The 18,860-nt window shown below is 37.0% G+C and overlaps 1 protein-coding gene and 1 pseudogene across 1 annotated transcript; one reads left to right on the top strand and one right to left on the bottom strand.

Annotated features, from left to right (window-relative positions):
• Positions 1 to 6: 6 nt before the first annotated feature.
• On the bottom strand, positions 7 to 4,488 carry LOC107738912 (tetratricopeptide repeat protein 22). Its single transcript, XM_016550840.1, has 7 exons — positions 3,915 to 4,488; positions 3,571 to 3,626; positions 3,306 to 3,421; positions 2,425 to 2,543; positions 1,947 to 2,108; positions 932 to 1,084; positions 7 to 651 (listed from the first exon to the last, which is right to left on the bottom strand). The coding sequence occupies exons 1-7, from the start codon at positions 4,473 to 4,475 to the stop codon at positions 124 to 126; spliced, it is 1,695 nt and encodes a 564-aa protein (XP_016406326.1). The 5' UTR covers positions 4,476 to 4,488; the 3' UTR covers positions 7 to 123.
• A 2,126-nt stretch (positions 4,489 to 6,614) lies between these two features.
• On the top strand, positions 6,615 to 17,207 carry LOC107738941 (leucine rich adaptor protein 1-like; annotated as a pseudogene).
• Positions 17,208 to 18,860: the final 1,653 nt, after the last annotated feature.

The following is an 18,860-nucleotide window of genomic DNA, read 5'->3' as shown; positions in this document are numbered from 1 at the left end:
CCTCTATTTGAAATGAGTAGCTTTATTGTTAATTCCGCTCTTAACATGCATAACTCATGGACATCACATAATTGCCCATCAGAACATTATCTGGAGTCCCTTCCCATTGTTCCACAGACTCTTTCAAATAGACATGGACCTTCCCATTGAGAACCTTTTCCCTTGTGGCTGTATGCTCTTCAGCAACTTTCTGACCACTTCCAACCTCCCCTTCCTCACCAGATCTTTTGAGAGCTCTGTCACCTCATCTGTGTGTGCTCGGCACAGAGCCTTCAACTCAGTCTGAACAACATTTGCTCCATATCGCTCTTCCGCCTGCTTTAAACATTCCTCTAATTGGATAATAGCATGACCTGTGTCGTTCCCGCTCTGGGTGAAGCTCACTAGAATAGCCTGTAGCATGCAGCGCAGGACTGCCGTGTCTTGGATGCTGGGAGGTTCCAGTTCAAGTGCTTTCCTAAAACAGTCAATGGCGTTCTGCTCCTCTCCTTTCAGCAGCAGGCAGCGACCCCGCAGGAGCTGTAGTTTAGAGATTGTAGAGCCCAGAGGACACTGCAGAGCTCTAGCTAGACTGACCAGGGCCTGGTTTATCGCCATCTCATCGACCAACAGGCTCTCCTGCAGGGCGTCCACACCCATGTAGTAGTAAACCTGAGAGAAGGGGAGAGATGAAGGCTCTTAAATTATTAACTATATTAGTAGTAGTTAAACCATATACATATACAAGGCTGCATTTATTTGATGCAGTAAAAACTGTAATACTGTGAAATGTGTTCTAATATGGTGATTTGTTGCTCAAGAAACTTTATTCATCAAGTATTATTTATCAAATTGATAAAAAGTGATAGTAAAGATAATAAAGCCTTATTTAGCATAAGGGACTTATTCCAAACTTTTGACCATAGTGTATGTTTTATGCACTCATAACTACCTGACCCATCTCCAAATGAGTCCTCAAGCAGGGTCGCACAGCCAGAACACGTTCTAGGTCAGCACGGGCCTCTTTCAGAATCTGACGGTCAGGAATGCCACCTTGGCCACACTTTGCTTTATCAAGATCTTTTGCATATATGGTAACACCAAGCTGGAGAAAAAGTTTCAGATGGCAAAGAATACAAATTTTGAGGAACATTAAAACTATTAAAAACAAGATTAGGAAAAGAAAAAAAAAATAGTGGGAAGAAATTAAAATCAACTGGAACCAAAAATTATTTGAGTTTGTTTTAGATAATAAAACAATTGATACTGTTCAAAATAAATTTTCTGGTTGTCAAATGTTACACCTGTAGTAACTCTGCTAGGAAGGACACCTGTGTAAATGTACAGAGCCTTTAAGGGGACTTGGTGATTTAAAAAAAAAAAAATGAAATGGGAGGAAAGTTGTATTGCAATGCTTTTGTGTTCGCTCACAAATCTTTTGCACTCTCTCGCAAAAAGTATTTGTTTGCTAGAAAATACACTGAAATTGAGTTTTTCTTTCCACCTTATTTTAGTTCCATCGCAAAAGTTTTGCAAGCGAACACAGAGTGGAATACATTTTTGAGAAAAGCTTTTAAATGTTTTTTTTTCTTTTTCTTTTTCTTTCTCAGCATGTCCCTTTAGGGGCTCTGTATGAATGTGAACTCATGTAATACACTAACATTCCAGCCAATTAAAGGAAGAAGTTCTAACATAATTGTTTTTTAGATAAAATAAAACCCACACATAGTGTCCATACATTTTGGGGCAACTTTTTTCATGAGTCACAAAATGGGTGTTTCTTTATCTTTGCAGGAGCAGGTGTTTTTGTCATCCTAATTTATCCTATGGTACTATTCAAAGATAGGTTATAAAAAATAAACAAATACACCGCTAATGCAACATATTCAATGTCTGTGAATGTATTCATCTACAGGCACATGTAAAAAAACAAACAAAAAAAACTGGTAATCAAGTATTTTGCTTACCTTGGCGCGAATGCAGTATGCCTGCCAGTTGAGTTCTGCATCAGGCAGGACACTCAGGGCCATGTTACAGATACCTGTGGCCATCTCCAGTTTGCCTGACAGGAAGAACACGTTTGCTAGCCTGTTGAGTATGAATGCATCATCCGTGGCGAGCTTAATGGCCTGTGGAAATCAGCGGTGAGAACAAATCTAATCATTTAGAGCCTTTTACACTTCATTATTATTCACATAGTCATGGTATTATTAGCTTTAATGCATCAGCATGTCAATTTGTCAGCCTATGTTTAATCATATCAAACATAAGCCTAAGCACATCTTTCTAACACCTGCGTCAAGAAGTTACACAAGTTACACGTCACACCCATACATGTTGTGGCTACAGAGGAAATGTGTGCCAATAATCTCAAGACTGGAATCTGATCTATTAGCTTGACCACAATATGACATTCTACATTTTTCCAGGGCTGAAATACAGTACCGATCCGTAACATGTCAAAGGGTCAGATCCAGAGAACCCACAGTCATGGACTGACATTGGCACAGTGGAGAACTCCTCCGTCCGCTCCAGCATGAGACCAACATAACACCAGCCCATTGCTAGAAAATAGAGAAGAGATATACAAAGACATTGTCTTAATGATTCCTTGACATCTGAGATCTGCTAGAAGACACTGATAAGAGGTCATAAAAGAGCCAAGCGTGACATGTAGAAACATAAAACCGGAAAGATTGGTCTGTGTCACTGTGCCAGTGAATATATTTTTGCAGTTTTGATGCATACTAGTCTCTTTTGTATGAAGCCCCACATGACAAATTAATCATCTATTCCCACATTCCCACAAATTTGTTACCTAAATGTATTAATTCATTCCCTCATTTTTGGTAATTTGTGGTCACATTGTACAAATTTGTTCCCCCATTTTATTTAAATTGTGGCCATGGTTTAGCTATATTAAAAACAAGGGACACAATTAATACAACATGGCAACGATTTACCTAAAACGCAGGAAGAAATTAATAAGTTGTAGGGATGATTTAACTAAATCGAGGGAACTAATTAATAAAATGTAAAATTGTAAGAATAAATTCTTAATTCATGGCCACAAAGCTTCATATTTTTGTATTACACAAAGTTGCAAAAATGCAATTATGAAAATATAAACATATATATCACATTTGGAACTTCATATCCAATATTTGCCACACATTTGCATTATTTGGACACTGGATCTCGCAACTGGGAGCCTCTGAAGACTATAATCAGTCCTTGATCTATGGTATTATCTATATGAACATGGGGGCTGACTGTGTTTATTGCTGCTTTAAACATCTTTATCATATCTACTCTATGAAAATTACCTTTGAGATGTGTGTTGTCGGATTTTAGAGTCTCTGTGAGAAGCTTGAGGCCCTTGTTGAAATAGTTCAGTCTTGTGAGGTCAATGTCTATCGAATCCTTTACAATTCCATCTAACCTATTAAAACAAACAAACAAAGGTTATGATAAGTCTATTATCGTTTCAGTTCATTATAAGCAATGTCTGAGTTGCCTCAAATGCTTAGATAGGCAGTAAGATGTTTGATGATGTTAACAGGTAAATGTCAAAAATCCTTATGTAAATACCTTATGTAAATTGTTGCCATTTTGAAATACCAACTTCTTTTTTCCTCTATTGGTATCTGTCAGAAATAAAAGAGCAGAACAAAGTTAACTACACATTAAAAAAAGTATTTTAAAATAGGGTCCAATGTACTGTTTTAATAAGATATTAATATTTATTCCTTTTTAATACTTATCATTTTTAATACTCATTTTAATAATCTGATATTCTCATAAAATATTAGATAATTTGACCTTTTTATAACAAGCCAAGTTTAGTATATGTTATATCATATGGTATGACTATCCCAAAAATGTAATGATACTGTATGTACTGTATTGTACATAAGAATATGTGGTGAGCTCACCAGTTCCTCTCCATAATCGAGTGCGCGGTTGTATAACATCAGCGCGGCTGTCAGTCTCTCTTGTAAATCTTCGTCTCTCTCCAGCTCCACATCATGAGGATGTGTGTACGCCTGTTCAGCCAAGCACCGTGCTACCCTGAGCCTGCAGTCTGTCTGGTTCTCCCCCATCTCTGGCCCCATAAGGGCAGCCACACGTTCCATGCACTCCCCTTCCTCCAGCTCGCGGCCCAGGCGTTCATATACGTAACCCAGGTTGGCCCAGGCATTGAGGTTTTCTGGATCCTCTTGGCAGATGCTGCGAAAGGCCTCTTCTGCCGTCTCCAGTTCGTCTACATGGAAGGCCAGCAGGCCCAGCATATTACGCACAGCATACTGCAGTCGTCCCGTCTCAGCTTCAAGCTCAGCCCTGAGGCTCTCGCATTTGAGCTGGGTGTCCCGGTGCCGAAGGGTGACTGGTCCATTGGGTTCACCGTTCAAATTCAGCTCCAAATGAAAGTGGCCAGGGATGTAGGCCATCCCCTCAATCAGAGACTCAATGTCTTCTTCTGTGCTGTCCTCCATTGTCCCCACACACTTACTGACAATGCCTGACTAAGACAGAACAACTTATATGTGGGACAAGAAATACAGGTTTGAAGAGGAGGAGAAATGAGACATGAGTAAGGAAAGATGGTAATCGTGTGCTTTCTTGCTTCCTGTAACAGGTTTCTCCACCCCGACACTGTGGTTTTTACATTAACTATGGTAATTTCAAAGGACAACATGGGTGTTTGCTTCAGGAACTGTGTAAAGAATGAGTCTTACATTCTGAATTTGAGTGACACACCTTGGTATCATGTAGGGTTTGCCATAGCCATGAATTGGCAAAACAGAACACCATTTTAAATACTGCCAGTTGTGAAAGAAATCATGCAATCCTCTGCATGTAAGATAACATTTAAAATGCACTATGTAACTCTGTTGTTATTTCACAGCTTCCTGATCTGTGTTTGGGTGAAAAAAGTTCTTAGGAGTAAGACAAATGTCACCAGACATGAGGGAGTTCATGTGTTCTGATGAGCATTTTGATAAAGATTTCCTTTATCATAATTATCTGAGTGCTGAGTTGATCTGAACTGGTTTGAGTGCTCTCAGATATGAATAATTATTATCAGAACTGTAAACTTCAACTCCTCCTGTTGTCATTAGACCTTAAAGGGTTTTATATATATATATATATATATATATTCATTTTAAAGTAATTTACATGTTATTTTTTAATGACATACATAAACTGTAAACCGTATTAAGCAGGTTTATGATGCTTTCAGTGAAAGATTTATTAATATGTCGCAGTGAGTCATTTTTTTAATATATGAAAAAATTATCTTGATCTTTTTAAGCAATTCTACATAAAAGTCTCAGTTTTAATAAGTCAGTTGATTTTCTTTTTAGGTGCAATTTCCATCATGAACACTAGGATGAATCCTTTCTTTAAATATAGAGAAAACAAAGAGACAACAGTGACATGCATAGGAATTGTGGGTCTTAGATCATGGAAAAATCTTTTTGCATCATCCAAGTAATCCATACATGAAAACAGGTTGATAAAAATGAATTTCCCAATGTTGTTCATCGTCTTTGTCAAAAATATCTTCAGAGCCATGACACAGTATCTTTAAGCAGATGCATATAGCCTAGATGTCATTTAAATTTTTAAATATTTACATATTACCATCTGGCTGGTAATAGGTTCATATCATGACAAAAGAACTTTCAAGGTGGAGTCAGTGCTATATATTAAGCTCCCATTTTAAAGTACATGAATGAACAGTGACACTTTACCTCAGACTGGAAATATGGGTCTGTTGTGTGAGATTGTTCTCCTCACGCGCCTGTTCTGTTTTTGTCCATGATGATTATAACAGAGGGGGATCCTCTTTGTGCAGCCAGCAGATGTTTAATGATGTCATCTTGCAGTGCTATATATTAAGCTCCCATTTTAAAGTACATGAATGAACAGTGACACTTTACCTCAGACTGGAAATATGGGTCTGTTGTGTGAGATTGTTCTCCTCACGCGCCTGTTCTGTTTTTGTCCATGATAACAGAGGGGGATCCTCTTTGTGCAGCCAGCAGATGTTTAATGATGTCATCTTGACATGGTCTTGGCCCTGAGAGAACATAAGTGAGACACAGGGCAGAATAAGGACTCATAATTCTTGTGTAAATCTGCATTTAATTTCTATATGTAACTACACACAAAACAGACTAAGCATATCAGCCATGTGGTAATATGGACCACAGACCACAACTTTTTTTCATTAGTATGGAAACATATAGTGACGACTCACCATTTACTGTTCTGACTTTACAGTGTCCTTGTTACATGTGCTTACTATATTAATAACAGTAAATTATTCATAATTACTTGCAACTAACGCTAACCAAGTAGCTACATGTTGTTAATTTATATTACTCAGTACTTAAATGTATAATTACACTGTAACAAGGACACCTTAAATAAAGTGTAACCACGATTAATTATATAATTGCATGTGATATATAGGTATAACAAGGACTGTTTTATAAAGTAGACCTATTTAACTTGTGGGAGTGAATTGCTCATTTCGTCGGTCGCGTTTACTCCGTTATTTACGGCAGTGAACTTCTGCGCTCCGCTCGCTGTCATGCAGGTGGAATTCAGATCAGCCGTGTGATTCAAGCACATCAGGACAGACATTCAGTTTGAAGAGAGCTCCTGTCCAAACCTGACTTCAGCTCCGAGCATCACATCCACAGTTTACCTCATCACGGTCACGGCATCATCAGCACAGCCGAGGAGTTTGAACAGCACGCAGATCGGATACATTTGAACGACGAATCTTCAGAGAGACTCGCATCATGCTCAGGTGGTCTGTCTTTCCCACTGAAGGAGATCATATAGGCTGCATTTGGGAAAGGAAACAGTCGTGTGAATGTTTAGAATAATAATCAGGTATGTCACTCTCATGTGTGATGATGAGCTCAGCTCAGTTAACGCATGTGACGTGTTGTTGTTGTTTTATTTTATTTTATTTTGGATCAGACATATCAGTTATATCTTTACAAATAATCACAGGGTGTTGCGTAAGATTTTTTTTAGGCATAATACTGTATATCAGTGCTAATCATAACTTAGTCAAGGAGCTACATTTTTGAATCCAGAGCAATAAGCATTTCCTTTCTTTTTTCCCTCTTTTCTTTTAAATAGATAATTTTTATAATCATGGAGGAGAGCACTATGTGTGAATCAGTCCCAGATTTAAAGGATCTGGAGTTGAAAGTTGGGAGAAAGACCCCAGAGGGGCTCTTGAAGTGGATGAGAGAGGAGCACAAAATGATCTCTCATCATCAGACTGACAATAATGAGACTGAGAAGAAGGGCCTGGATGAGAAGATCCGAAAACTTAAAATGGAGATGGTAAGAGCCAATCCTACATCTCGATTGCTACTAAATTAATAAATCCATTTCATTTACTTCCATCAAATTTATTCTTATGGTTATCGATTTCTAAACTTGTATTTGATAACCTCACATTTATACTCTATATCTTAAAATTCACTCTGCATAAAATGAATGAAGGGTGTGACAACAGTCAACAAAAAAAAATGTGTGTATGTGCTAGTTATATAAATGTGTGTGGATGACTCTCATAGCAGATACGCTACACAGTGAGTTTGTTTTCTCCTTTTTGATGAAGAATAAAGCCTCTGGCTTTTTTGATTCCTTGTTTTTTCTGTCACATATCCATAAAAAATTCCAGTGTAAAGTTCTTATATACTGATTATGATTGTATCTTTTCATAACATAACTCTCAAGAAGAAGCCTGCAGCATGTTGTTGTTTTCTCATTTTGAAGGGTCCCAAACCACATTCCACAAACCAAATCATCCAGAAGCAAAATAATTTCTCACAGTATGCCAAACAGTAAATAGTGCATTGAAACAAGACCCTAAAACTGTCATACAAGCAATGATGTTTTTAATGAACAGATGAATTGCTTGCAACCACATGTCTGTGATGATGTTAAAGTGAAGGAGTGGCTTGAGTTGTGGTAAAAGAATTGCTGCTGTTTTCAGTGTTCATGCTTCATACTGTAACTTTAAACTCTTGGGGCGGATACGTCCTCGGTTGTATAAAGAATTGTTGTAGTTAGGGAAATGAGCTTGTTTCACTGTGGAATGCAGAGCCATTAAGCAAATGGACCCTGATGTTGTTGCTATGGTGTTCTTTACTGAGTGGGAGACTTTGTAAAAGGCCCCAAAGCTTTCATGGATTATGCTACTGCCAGTTGCATTTCTGATTTTTGGAAAGCAGTGTTATTAATTTGCTGAGGATACCTCTGTGATGATCTTAACATGCCAGTGGTTTACTGCATCAGCCAATATCTGTGTAGACAAGCCTATATGTGGTTTCAGATAAAAAGGTGAAGGGTGCTAAAAGCAACATCTTGACATTTTTGTCTAAATATGTGTTTATTATCGGTATGCTTTGGCAAACTGTAGTTCAACAAAACAAGTAATTGTACTCTTTGTGTAAAACATCTAGAACTAAAATTGACATATGGTTTACAGGCTTGAAACGGAAATGTACAGAAATACAGAGAAGGAGATTGCAAGGTGATCCACAGAAATTAAGAGGAATATAATTCTTATAATTTTTTATTTTATTATTATGATTTACATTATTGTGATTTCAATCTAATTTCTATTTCTATGTTATATTAATCAAGTTTTATTGTCATTTTCAATATTATATACACTACCGGTCAAATCAAAAGTGACAGTAAAGACTTTTACATTGTTACAAAAAAATCTAATTTAAATAAATGCTGTTCTATTCTTTCTATTCATCAAAGAACAAAAAGTGTGTCATTATTTCCAAAAAAATATTAAGCAACAGAGTTGTTTTCAACATTAACCATTCTGAAGGATCATTTGACACTGAAGACAGGCTAAATGATCAGCTTTGCCATCACAGGAATAAATTACATTTTAAATTATATAAAAATAGAAGACAGTTATTTTCAATTGTAATGATATGATTTTTACAGTATTTTTGAACAGAGTTTGTTCAAAAATATTAAAACATTTTACCGACCCCAAACTTTTGAACGATAGTGTATTTATTCTATTGACAGCCCTGTTTTTTAACAGTTAGAAATACAAACTAAAAATGCCTAATATTTTTGTGCAATGTCTTGAACATAGGTCTTCATACATTAAAATATCTATAGCTACTTTTATATGTTTGGAAAGGAATCCCTCACAAGGGGATCATCATATTAGGCAGAGTCCATGGCATGGAAAAGTTTGAAAAGCCCTGGCAATAACTGAGTATAGTTCAAATTCATGGCAGTAAAACACTTGCAGTTGTGGTACAACATGGCTAGCGGCTTCCAGGTAATTTCACAACATAGCTTGTTCTAGAGTAGATGGGGTGTTAGAGAATTGATTTAGAGTTTCAGTGTTCTCCTGATGCCATTTCACACTGTTCCCAAATAGTCATGAGCTACAGCAAGCCAACTGTCATTGAACTTTACCACCACACTGTGATATTGTGACCCGGATTGCTGCAGTCTAGTGACAGACACACACACACACACACACACCATTCATTCACACGTAACAGTATAGTGTGAGACAGAAAAAAAAATGACTTGCATATCATTACAAAAATGATTGTTACCTGACTTTAAAACATTGGAAGTAAATGGCTAGCGGCTTCCAGGTAATTTCACAACATAGCTTGTTCTAGAGTAGATGGGGTGTTAGAGAATTGATTTAGAGTTTCAGTGTTCTCCTGATGCCATTTCACACTGTTCCCAAATAGTCATGAGCTACAGCAAGCCAACTGTCATTGAACTTTACCACCACACTGTGATATTGTGACCCGGATTGCTGCAGTCTAGTGACACACACACACACACACACACACACACCATTCATTCACACGCAACAGTATAGTGTGAGACAGAAAAAAAAATGACTTGCATATCATTACAAAAATGATTGTTACCTGACTTTAAAACATCGGAAGTAACTGGGAAATCAAACAGCTTGTTATTTATGTCACATGTGATCTGCGTGAAGATAGAATGAGAGATGTGTCCTTGATGACTTTGAGCATCTTGGCCCCCAGTGAATGCACCTCTCTCTCCCTGCCTGACACAGATGAGAAACACAGGGGATGGTGTGTGTGCTGACAGATGGAGGAAAGGGAGATGACTCTTCCAGTCTGAAAGAACGAGAGGAGAGGGGAAATGAGGGAGGGAGAAAGAGAGAAGCAGTAATGGTGAAAGGGAGAGTGGGAGGACATAGAGGTTAGGAAGGAATGCAGAGAGATAGAATGTGTCGTGCTAGATGAGAGAGAGAGAGAGCAGTGGCGTATTTCTGTTTGAGTAGAAAAAAGTTAAATGAGTACAGAAAGAGTGTAAACTGTGATGCCTTCGAAATGTGTTGCTGTTTCATTATGCACATATACATTACCGTTTAAAAGTTTTGAGTCAGAAATTTTTCGAAAGAATTTAATACGTTTATTAAGCTAGGATTCATTAAATTGATCAAAAGTGTTAAGTGTTACAAAAGATATGTATTTCAAATAAATGTTACAAAATTATTAAGCAGCACAACTGTTTTTAACATTGATAATAATAGGAAATGTTTCTTGAGCACCAAATTAGCATATTAGAATGATTTATGAAGGATCATGTGACACTGAAGACTGCAATAATGGCTGCTTAAAATTCAGCTTTGTCATCACAGGAATAAACTGCAATTTTACAATATAAAAAATAAAAACATATAATAATATTTCACAATATTACTGTTTTTATTGTATTTTTGATTCAACAAATGCAGCCTTGGTGAGCTTCTTTCAAAAACATTAAATAATCTTACCAACCCCAAACTTTTGAACTATAGTGCACCTGAAAATTAATCACTTACCCCATAAATTGATTTTCAAGAGCATTTTTTTACTTTTATAATGACGCACATTTACTGTATATTTATTGATTGAATCAATCAACTGAATGCAATTCTATATCTGAACAATTATTACATTCAATTTAACATTAAATACAGTAAAGTAGCTTTAAATAATGAACAAAAAAAATGATAGTACAATAAATATTCTGCTAGATTTTAAATAACTCACCAGTTACTATGTTGCATAGCTCTCTAATGTCTACCGTAATGGCAGAATTCCAGTTTTGAAAAGTTTGGGAGTGTTTTCTTCATTTTCACTGTTTATACAGCTGACTTAAGTTTTTAATCATCCAAAACTATCTACGGGTCACTATGGTCTCTGCAGAGGTGCGTAACTGGAATAGAATAGAATACAAAATACTAATAATAACACATGAATATCTGGTGCATTTTTGTCCCCTGTACTTTTAATTTTTAACCCTGACTGTAAAATGAGCACCATAATCATAGTTTATATGACTATGACTATCCATGTGATGGATGTGTGATACGGCAAGTTTAAATACACGCACCTTGTGTGTACTTGAACATATTCAACATAGTTTTTGGGTGAACTATTACTTTAACTGATTAGTTTGTCTAAAATTTTTATGCAGCAGCTTTACTTATTACAGTATTTCACAATGGAATGGGCAGAAATGGCAGTGTCTGTGTTTTTCACATACCTGGCTGCATGCTTAAAGCCTCCTCATCTTTGAAGGGCTTTCTTTGCATTATTGCAAAATAAACTGAATGCTGCTGTATAATATTATAATATATCTGTGCCTATTGTAACACTACTACTGAGTGATAATGTATTCCTTTTAACACGCACACAGAGCTATGGTGTGGTGTGATACTTAACAGAGCAGGACACCACAGCATGGAAAATGAGCTCTCCAGAATTCCAGGGATTAGAACACAAGACATATGAGCTTTGGTTTTAAGGAATGTGAAAATGGAATTCTTCTGGCTTTGAGAATCTCCAGTGTGAGCCTCAGACACTGGAATGTTCTCCCTAAGGAGAGTCTGTGGGTCACTGTGTGGCTCGTGTGGAAGGATGGAAGCTATATACGATTATTTCAGTGCACTGTATTGCATGGGGTTACAATGACATTGTTTTCATTTATATAGCATTTTATAAGGTCTATTTTAAGAAATAGTTCACCCAGAAATATGTCTGATAATTCGGTCATTATTTACTCATACTCATGTCATTCCAAACCCGTATGGCTTTCTTTATTTGTGAAAAACCTGGAAGGGAATATTGTCAGTGAATAATGATCTGAGCTATCATTTTGGCTTTCAAAGATATTGGACAACTTGTGTAATACTTTTATTGTACTTTTGTGCACAACACTCCACTATTTTTGAAAATAGGCTCATTTTCCAACTCCCCTAGAGTTAAACAGTTGAGTTTTACCGTTTTCGAATCCATTCAGCCGATCTCCGGGTCTGGCGGTAGCACTTTTAGCTGTAGCTTAGCATAGATCATTGAATCTGATTAGACCGTTACCATCTCGCTCAAAAATGACCAAAGAGTTTCAATATTTTTCCTATTACCTAGCTGGGGACTATTTTCAGGAATAATATAGAAAAATATAGAAACTCTTTGGTCATTTTTGAGCGAGATGCTAACGGTCTAATCAGATTCAATGATCTATGCTTAGCTACAGATAAAAGTGCTACCGCCAGACCCAGAGATCGGCTGAATGGATTCGAAAATGGTAAAACTCAACTGTTTAACTCTAGGGGAGTTGGAAAATGAGCCTATTTTCAAAAATAGTGGAGTGTTCCTTTAAGTCAGTTGTCAATAAGCAACCAGTACGTATTCCAAAATTTCTCCTTTTGTGTTTCACAGAAGAAATAAAGTCACAAGGGTTTGGGATGACATAATGACAGAATTTTCATTTATAGGTAAACTGTTCCTTTAACATTGTTGTCACTTGAACTTCTTTGGACAAACAAAATACTACGACCTCAAGGCAACCGAGTTATTTTAGTTAAACTTCTTAGAATTTGAACTGATATCCAAAGGTACCCAGTAAACAGTTATTTTAAATGGTAATAATATTTCACAGTATTTTACTGTTTTGATTTTAAAAAATGCAGCCTTGGTGAACATAAGAAACAAAAACATTTAAAAAATCCAACCCGACTCCAAACTTTTGAACAGTAGTGTTTGTTTGATTCATCCAGTTCCTAATGCATATATAGAGATGGAGTTGGGCACAGCCAGATCAGCGCTTACCACATCAATGTTAAGACAGGGAGAATATTTACGAGTGTGTTCATTAGTCTCAGCAACTCAGACTGGGTTGCCGGCATGAACCCAACCCAACCCACACCAGAGCAGAGCTGTTGCAATCTGTTCTCTGAATCTCTCTCGTCTTTTAGCCTATGTATTTACAACTTTTCCTATTTGCTGTAAAAATGCTTGTTTATCTTTGCCTTCTAAATTCAGCTCGATTTCCCCTCCCCCTCTCCGTGCCTCGTTTGTTCTTTTTGTATCCCACGCTCTCTTTTACCGAAATGGTCCCTTTTGTTTTTTTGTACTGTAATTAGTGTGGTTGACGTCAACAGTGCACTATGGCCTTTAAATTACCCAGATGACTGGATGTATAGCATAAGAGTATGCTGTCCATTTATGGCAGGCCCAGTACACTTAAACTGATTTATCCCATCCTGTTCTCAAGCTGGTCCTGAATCTATTGGCATTTAGCACATTAATCTAATAAAATAGACATCTTCCTTTTAATCAGAAATGGTCACAATTTGTGTCAAAAAGTTAAAGGGTTAGTTCACCCAAAAATGAAAATTGGCTTGTGTTTTACTCACCCTCGAAGCATCCTAGGTGTATATGACTTTATTCTTTCAGACGAATCCAGTCGGAGTTATATTAAAAATTGTCCTGGCTATTCCAAGCTCTATCATTGCAGTCAGCGGGTGTTGCAGTTGAACAGTCCACAAGTCGTCAAATAAAGTGTGCGAATTCATAACAAAACGTGCCTCATACGGCTCCGGGGGGGTGAATAAAGGCCTTGTGTAGTGAACCCATGCGTTTTTGTAAGAAAAATATCCATATTTCAAACGTAATAAACACTTTTCTCTCACTTCCCTTACGAAAAAGAAGTTTATTCAAGTGTGCTATTAGTATACTTCTTTTAAACTAAAAATAGGAAAGTATACTTTCAGTCTAATTTTTATGTACTTCTCAGACATGGGCTTTATGTACTTCTCAGAAATATACTTAAACTCAGAAATATACTTAAAATGACATTTAAGTATACTTGACATATACTTCTAAATATATTTGAGCTATACTTGTGCTCCGAGAATGTTGGGGCCGCTATTACACATCTTCTGTACAGAATTTCCACAAAAAAAAACACAAGAGAAGAAAAAACGAAACAACAGATGCTTCCACATGTATTCTAACATGATCATCAGACATAAAACAGCATCAAAACTGTGTAACGTTATGGAATAAAATGTCGACCAATGAAGAGGTAATAATGACTGTCAAGCGTTTTCTGTCATACGGGGAAGGCGTTCCGGTGGAAGGCGTATGACGTATGTGCAGCGCTTGTCTCTGAGATACGCTAGTCTCACGAGTTTGTTTATAGGAGCAAAGGAAGCAAAGTTTCCTTACTTTAGCAAAGGAAAACCAGTCTACTCTTGGTTTATATCGAACTCCTCCGACATTTTTCTTTGCAAATCTTCGGTTTGTACTTCTAATTCGTGACCGGCGTTTTGTTTTGTTCTCTCGCCTCATTCGTCACTAGTCACGCAACGCCGACGTGCTACGTCATCCGCGTATGACAGTTGGCGGAAGTGATATAAAAGTGTTTACACACCTAGGATGCTTCAAGGGTGAGTAAAACACAAGCCAATTTTCATTTTTGGGTGAACTAACCCTTTAATTAATTTGAAAATGAAAATTTTGTAATTTTCTTTCTTTCTTTCTGGTTGTTCCAAACCAGTGTGTTTCTTATTTTTCTTCTGTGCAATACAAAAGGAGAAGTTAGGCAAGGCAGAATCACAGCCTCAGTCATCATTCACTTTTACTGTATGGAAAAAAAAAAGATGTAGTGAAAATTAATGATGACTGAGAATGTCGGTTTCCATTGTGTTCCACAAAAGTAAGTAATATGAGTTTCAGAACGACTTGAGGGTAAGTAAATGAAATGACAGAATTTAACTTTTTGGGTGAACTGTTCCTTTAAGAAGCGCTGTGTGACCGTAGCTGATGGGGTGCAGACAGGGCAGTATCCGGCAGGGATTGTGGGAGCCAAAGTACTGTGGCTTTCAGAGGAAGCACTGACTATTTGATGAGCACCGTTTTATGGGCTGGAGAGCTGTTCAGTTAGTCAGAAGAGTTCAGGACTTTGTATATCATGTTACATGTGGTAAATGTCTAACTTCCTGACAAAAATGCTTTGCTGCTGCCAAATGAAGCTTCATAACATATTTCTAAAGAAATGTTTGACAGATATATGTTATAAAATGAGAATACATTACAAAAGCATGATCTAATCAAAAGTCAAAAGACCAACTAAAGAGTCAATAGCATCCATTTTTACTCTTAATTTGGCCCCAGGAAGCCCAAGAGGAAGCTAATCATGTGAATGTTGAGCATATATAACATCTATCTATCTATCTATCTATCTATCAAACTATATTGATCATTTAGGTGGATGGATACTTAATTGACTTTAATTTCATTTTTAATTCAAGCAGATTATAGTTATTAATATTCATTACCCCCAGAAGTCCATTCATTCTTTTGCTACAGTTTTACTTTTATTTAAACATTAAGTTTAGATGTGTCAGATGAAAATTGCTCAGGCTATTTGCTGTGGGAAATAGGAAGAGAAGAGTGCTTCACAGGAATGGATATTGTCAGGAAGATCTATAAATGTCAACAGCATTTACAGTAATGGACCTCCGGCTCTGCAGTCAGCACAGGACTCCAGTCATGCTTGTGAACCCCAGACTTAATACAACAATCAGCACTAATCAGAACGCATTTAGAGCATTTATTAAAGTTGTCACACTTCCTAAATGACAAAAAAGCACCACAAAGTGGCCCATACGACTATATTCCAAGTCTTTTAGAGCCATACAATAGCTTTGTGTAAGGAACAGACCAAATAACTAATTTCCTCTAGCAAATCAAATCTCATTCACATTATTTGAATATTCGCATATTCAAATTGGGCACATTGCAATGTTTTAATATATGCAAATATGCATGAGATGACAGAATTTCCATTTTTGGGTGTACTATTCCTTCGTACAGTTTTAAAAATTAAAATTTCCGAAAGAGGGTTTTCACCACGATGCAAGAGAAGAACAGTTTTGGGTTCCCTAAAGATCCTTTCAGTGAACAGTTCTTAAAAGAACCCTGATTTTCTTATTGTGAGGAACATTTTAATAATTTAAAGAACCTTTTTCTACTATGAAGAACCTTTTGTGCATGCAATGGAAAAGTTCCATGGATGTTAAAGGTTATTCATGGAACTATAGATTCCAATGAAGAAAAGTGTAGCGTGTACATTCGTTTAACTAGTTATGATTGTTGAAAAATTTCTTGATATCCATGTGTATTTCCTCTACTCAGGCTCATCTACGAGCAGCAGATGTCAAGATCTTGAACCAGTTGCTAGCACTTCATGAGGGTGGAAGAGCGTGGTGCACTCACCAGTCGCTGCAGCAGCCTGACCAGCAGCCAGTTCAGCTTAGGGGAGGGTCCCGACACCTCATGGAGGGGCAGCTGGAGCAGTCTGCAGGACCCCCATGACAAGCTGGACAACATTTCCATTGGCAGCTATCTGGACACATTAGCTGATGACCTGGATGAGTACTGCCCCTCTAGTGGAACTGATTCAATACTCTGTGCCACCCCTATGGTGACAGATGGCTCCAGAGGTACTGGAGGAGGAGTGGGAAGTTCCACTGGATCTGGAACCAGATCTCCACAAGTCAAGTCCGATGCCCCTAAAGAAGAAGCTCAGGTTTGGAATAAAGCACCGTCTGATACAGCGAGACCATACCAGCCCAACAAGACCAATGGAATCCTGGACAAAGCAGTGAAGCAAATGGTCAGACCAGATTCACCCAGGGCTTGTCTCGCTGAGAAGCTGGGGAAGAATCTGAGCCCTAAAATGAAACCCTACAAGAATGGTAAAGTTGAGTTGGAGAGCTGCAAAATGAACGGCAAAGTTCAACTGGAGTATGACGCACACTGGCGTTGGGTGCAGTCACAGGATGATGTAACGTTTTTGTGATAATATATGTAAGGAATAATAGTCAATTATTCCGCTTATACTACGGTTACCACACCGTAGTGCGAGCACGTGTGATTGCAGTAATTCCTGTGTGCTGTATAGGTACTGTATGCTAATTTCCGTTATTACAGTTAACTATGCGAAGTGATATGGAACTGTAATGCGGTCAAGAGAGCTGCCTGGAACTACGTTCGCCGTGCGTTTCCCTGAAAATAATTGCACACCTCAGAACGTTCGTCAGCCAATCAGATTCAAGCATTCAACGGCCCCGTAGTATAAGCATGATCAAGCCAAAGGTGTTGATGGGAGACTGCACTGGTTCTCTATTCACCACTGAGCTTTTGTTTGTTTGGGGGGGGGGATCCGAGTTTAAAAATCCTGAATTAATGTCAGTATACTCTTTGTCAGGTTATGTAGATGTTTATGAACGCATGTTTCAAATGTACATTTCATATAAGATCACAATCTTTTCTGTAATGGCATCTATTGATTCAGCACAACTATTTATTGAGTCAGTAATTCAGGACTTTATTGAATATGTCAGTAGATTCATTTCATTTAAATTATGTAGTTTCGATTTGTGCTTAGATTATTTTAAAACAGTTCTCAGAAACAAGCTATTTCATCAATATCTTTTTTTTTTTTTTGCATACTACCATATTTTTTATAATTCATTAATTGTTTTTAAAATAAGTCTCTTCTGCTCACCAAGGCTGCATTTATTTGATCAAAATACGTTAAAAACAGTAATATTGTGAACTATTATTACAGTTGAAAGTAACCGTTTTCTATTTCAATATATTTTAAAATGCATTTATTTATGTGATTGCAAAGCTGAATTGTAATATTAATGCTTAATATTTTTGTGGAAACCATGATGCATTTGTTCAGGATTCTTTGATGAATAGAAAGTAAAAAAATCAAGCATTTATTTGAAATTGAAACGATTTGTAACATGACAAATGTCTTTACTGACACTTTTGATCAATTTAATGCATCCTTGCTTAACAAACTAATTTATTTCAAAAGAGTGCACAAATGCTCACATTTTACATTTCCTTAATATTTTAAAGTGGACCAAAGTTTGTTTAGCTTAAACAATCCAAAAGCTTGAAACCACAGCAACTTATTTTGTTAAAATCAGATTGAAAAGATTTTTTTTACTGTCTGGCCATTTTGTTTGTCCTTTCTGCTGATTACAATATGGACAAAATTAAGTGCAGCATTTGCTCTTAAACTGTAGGGAATGTTTAAATCATGCTCCATTTTACTACCAAAGTCTTAAATCACCTCAGAGGGTGTTCCTTTGAGTTAACATTTAAAGGTCAAAGAATAAATCCATTCTGAATACCAAGCATGTTCCCATCTGTTACAATGTGACCCTGAGTCCAGAATCAGCAACACCCTTGAGTTGCCTTTGACAATTAATTATACAATCAGAATGCCATTTTTACATGTATATAAATCATTTAAAAAAGCTGCTTTACTCCGTTAGAATGCTTATGTAATCAATCAGTAAAAATGCTGTATTGTCAATCTAATCAGGTAAACTGTGGGTTAGCTTTAAGTAGGATCCTGTTTTGAAGTACCAGTTCATACTGGTTCTATTGGATCACCAAATTAAATGAGCTTGGAAAACAGAAACAGGAAATTAAGGATGTCATATG

Source organism: Sinocyclocheilus rhinocerous, unplaced genomic scaffold (assembly GCF_001515625.1).
Source record: "Sinocyclocheilus rhinocerous isolate Xijiao unplaced genomic scaffold, SAMN03320098_v1.1 scaffold1182, whole genome shotgun sequence".
Taxonomy (NCBI): domain Eukaryota; kingdom Metazoa; phylum Chordata; class Actinopteri; order Cypriniformes; family Cyprinidae; genus Sinocyclocheilus; species Sinocyclocheilus rhinocerous.
Note: the sequence above shows the minus strand (reverse complement) of the source record. Positions and strands in the feature narration are given on the sequence as shown.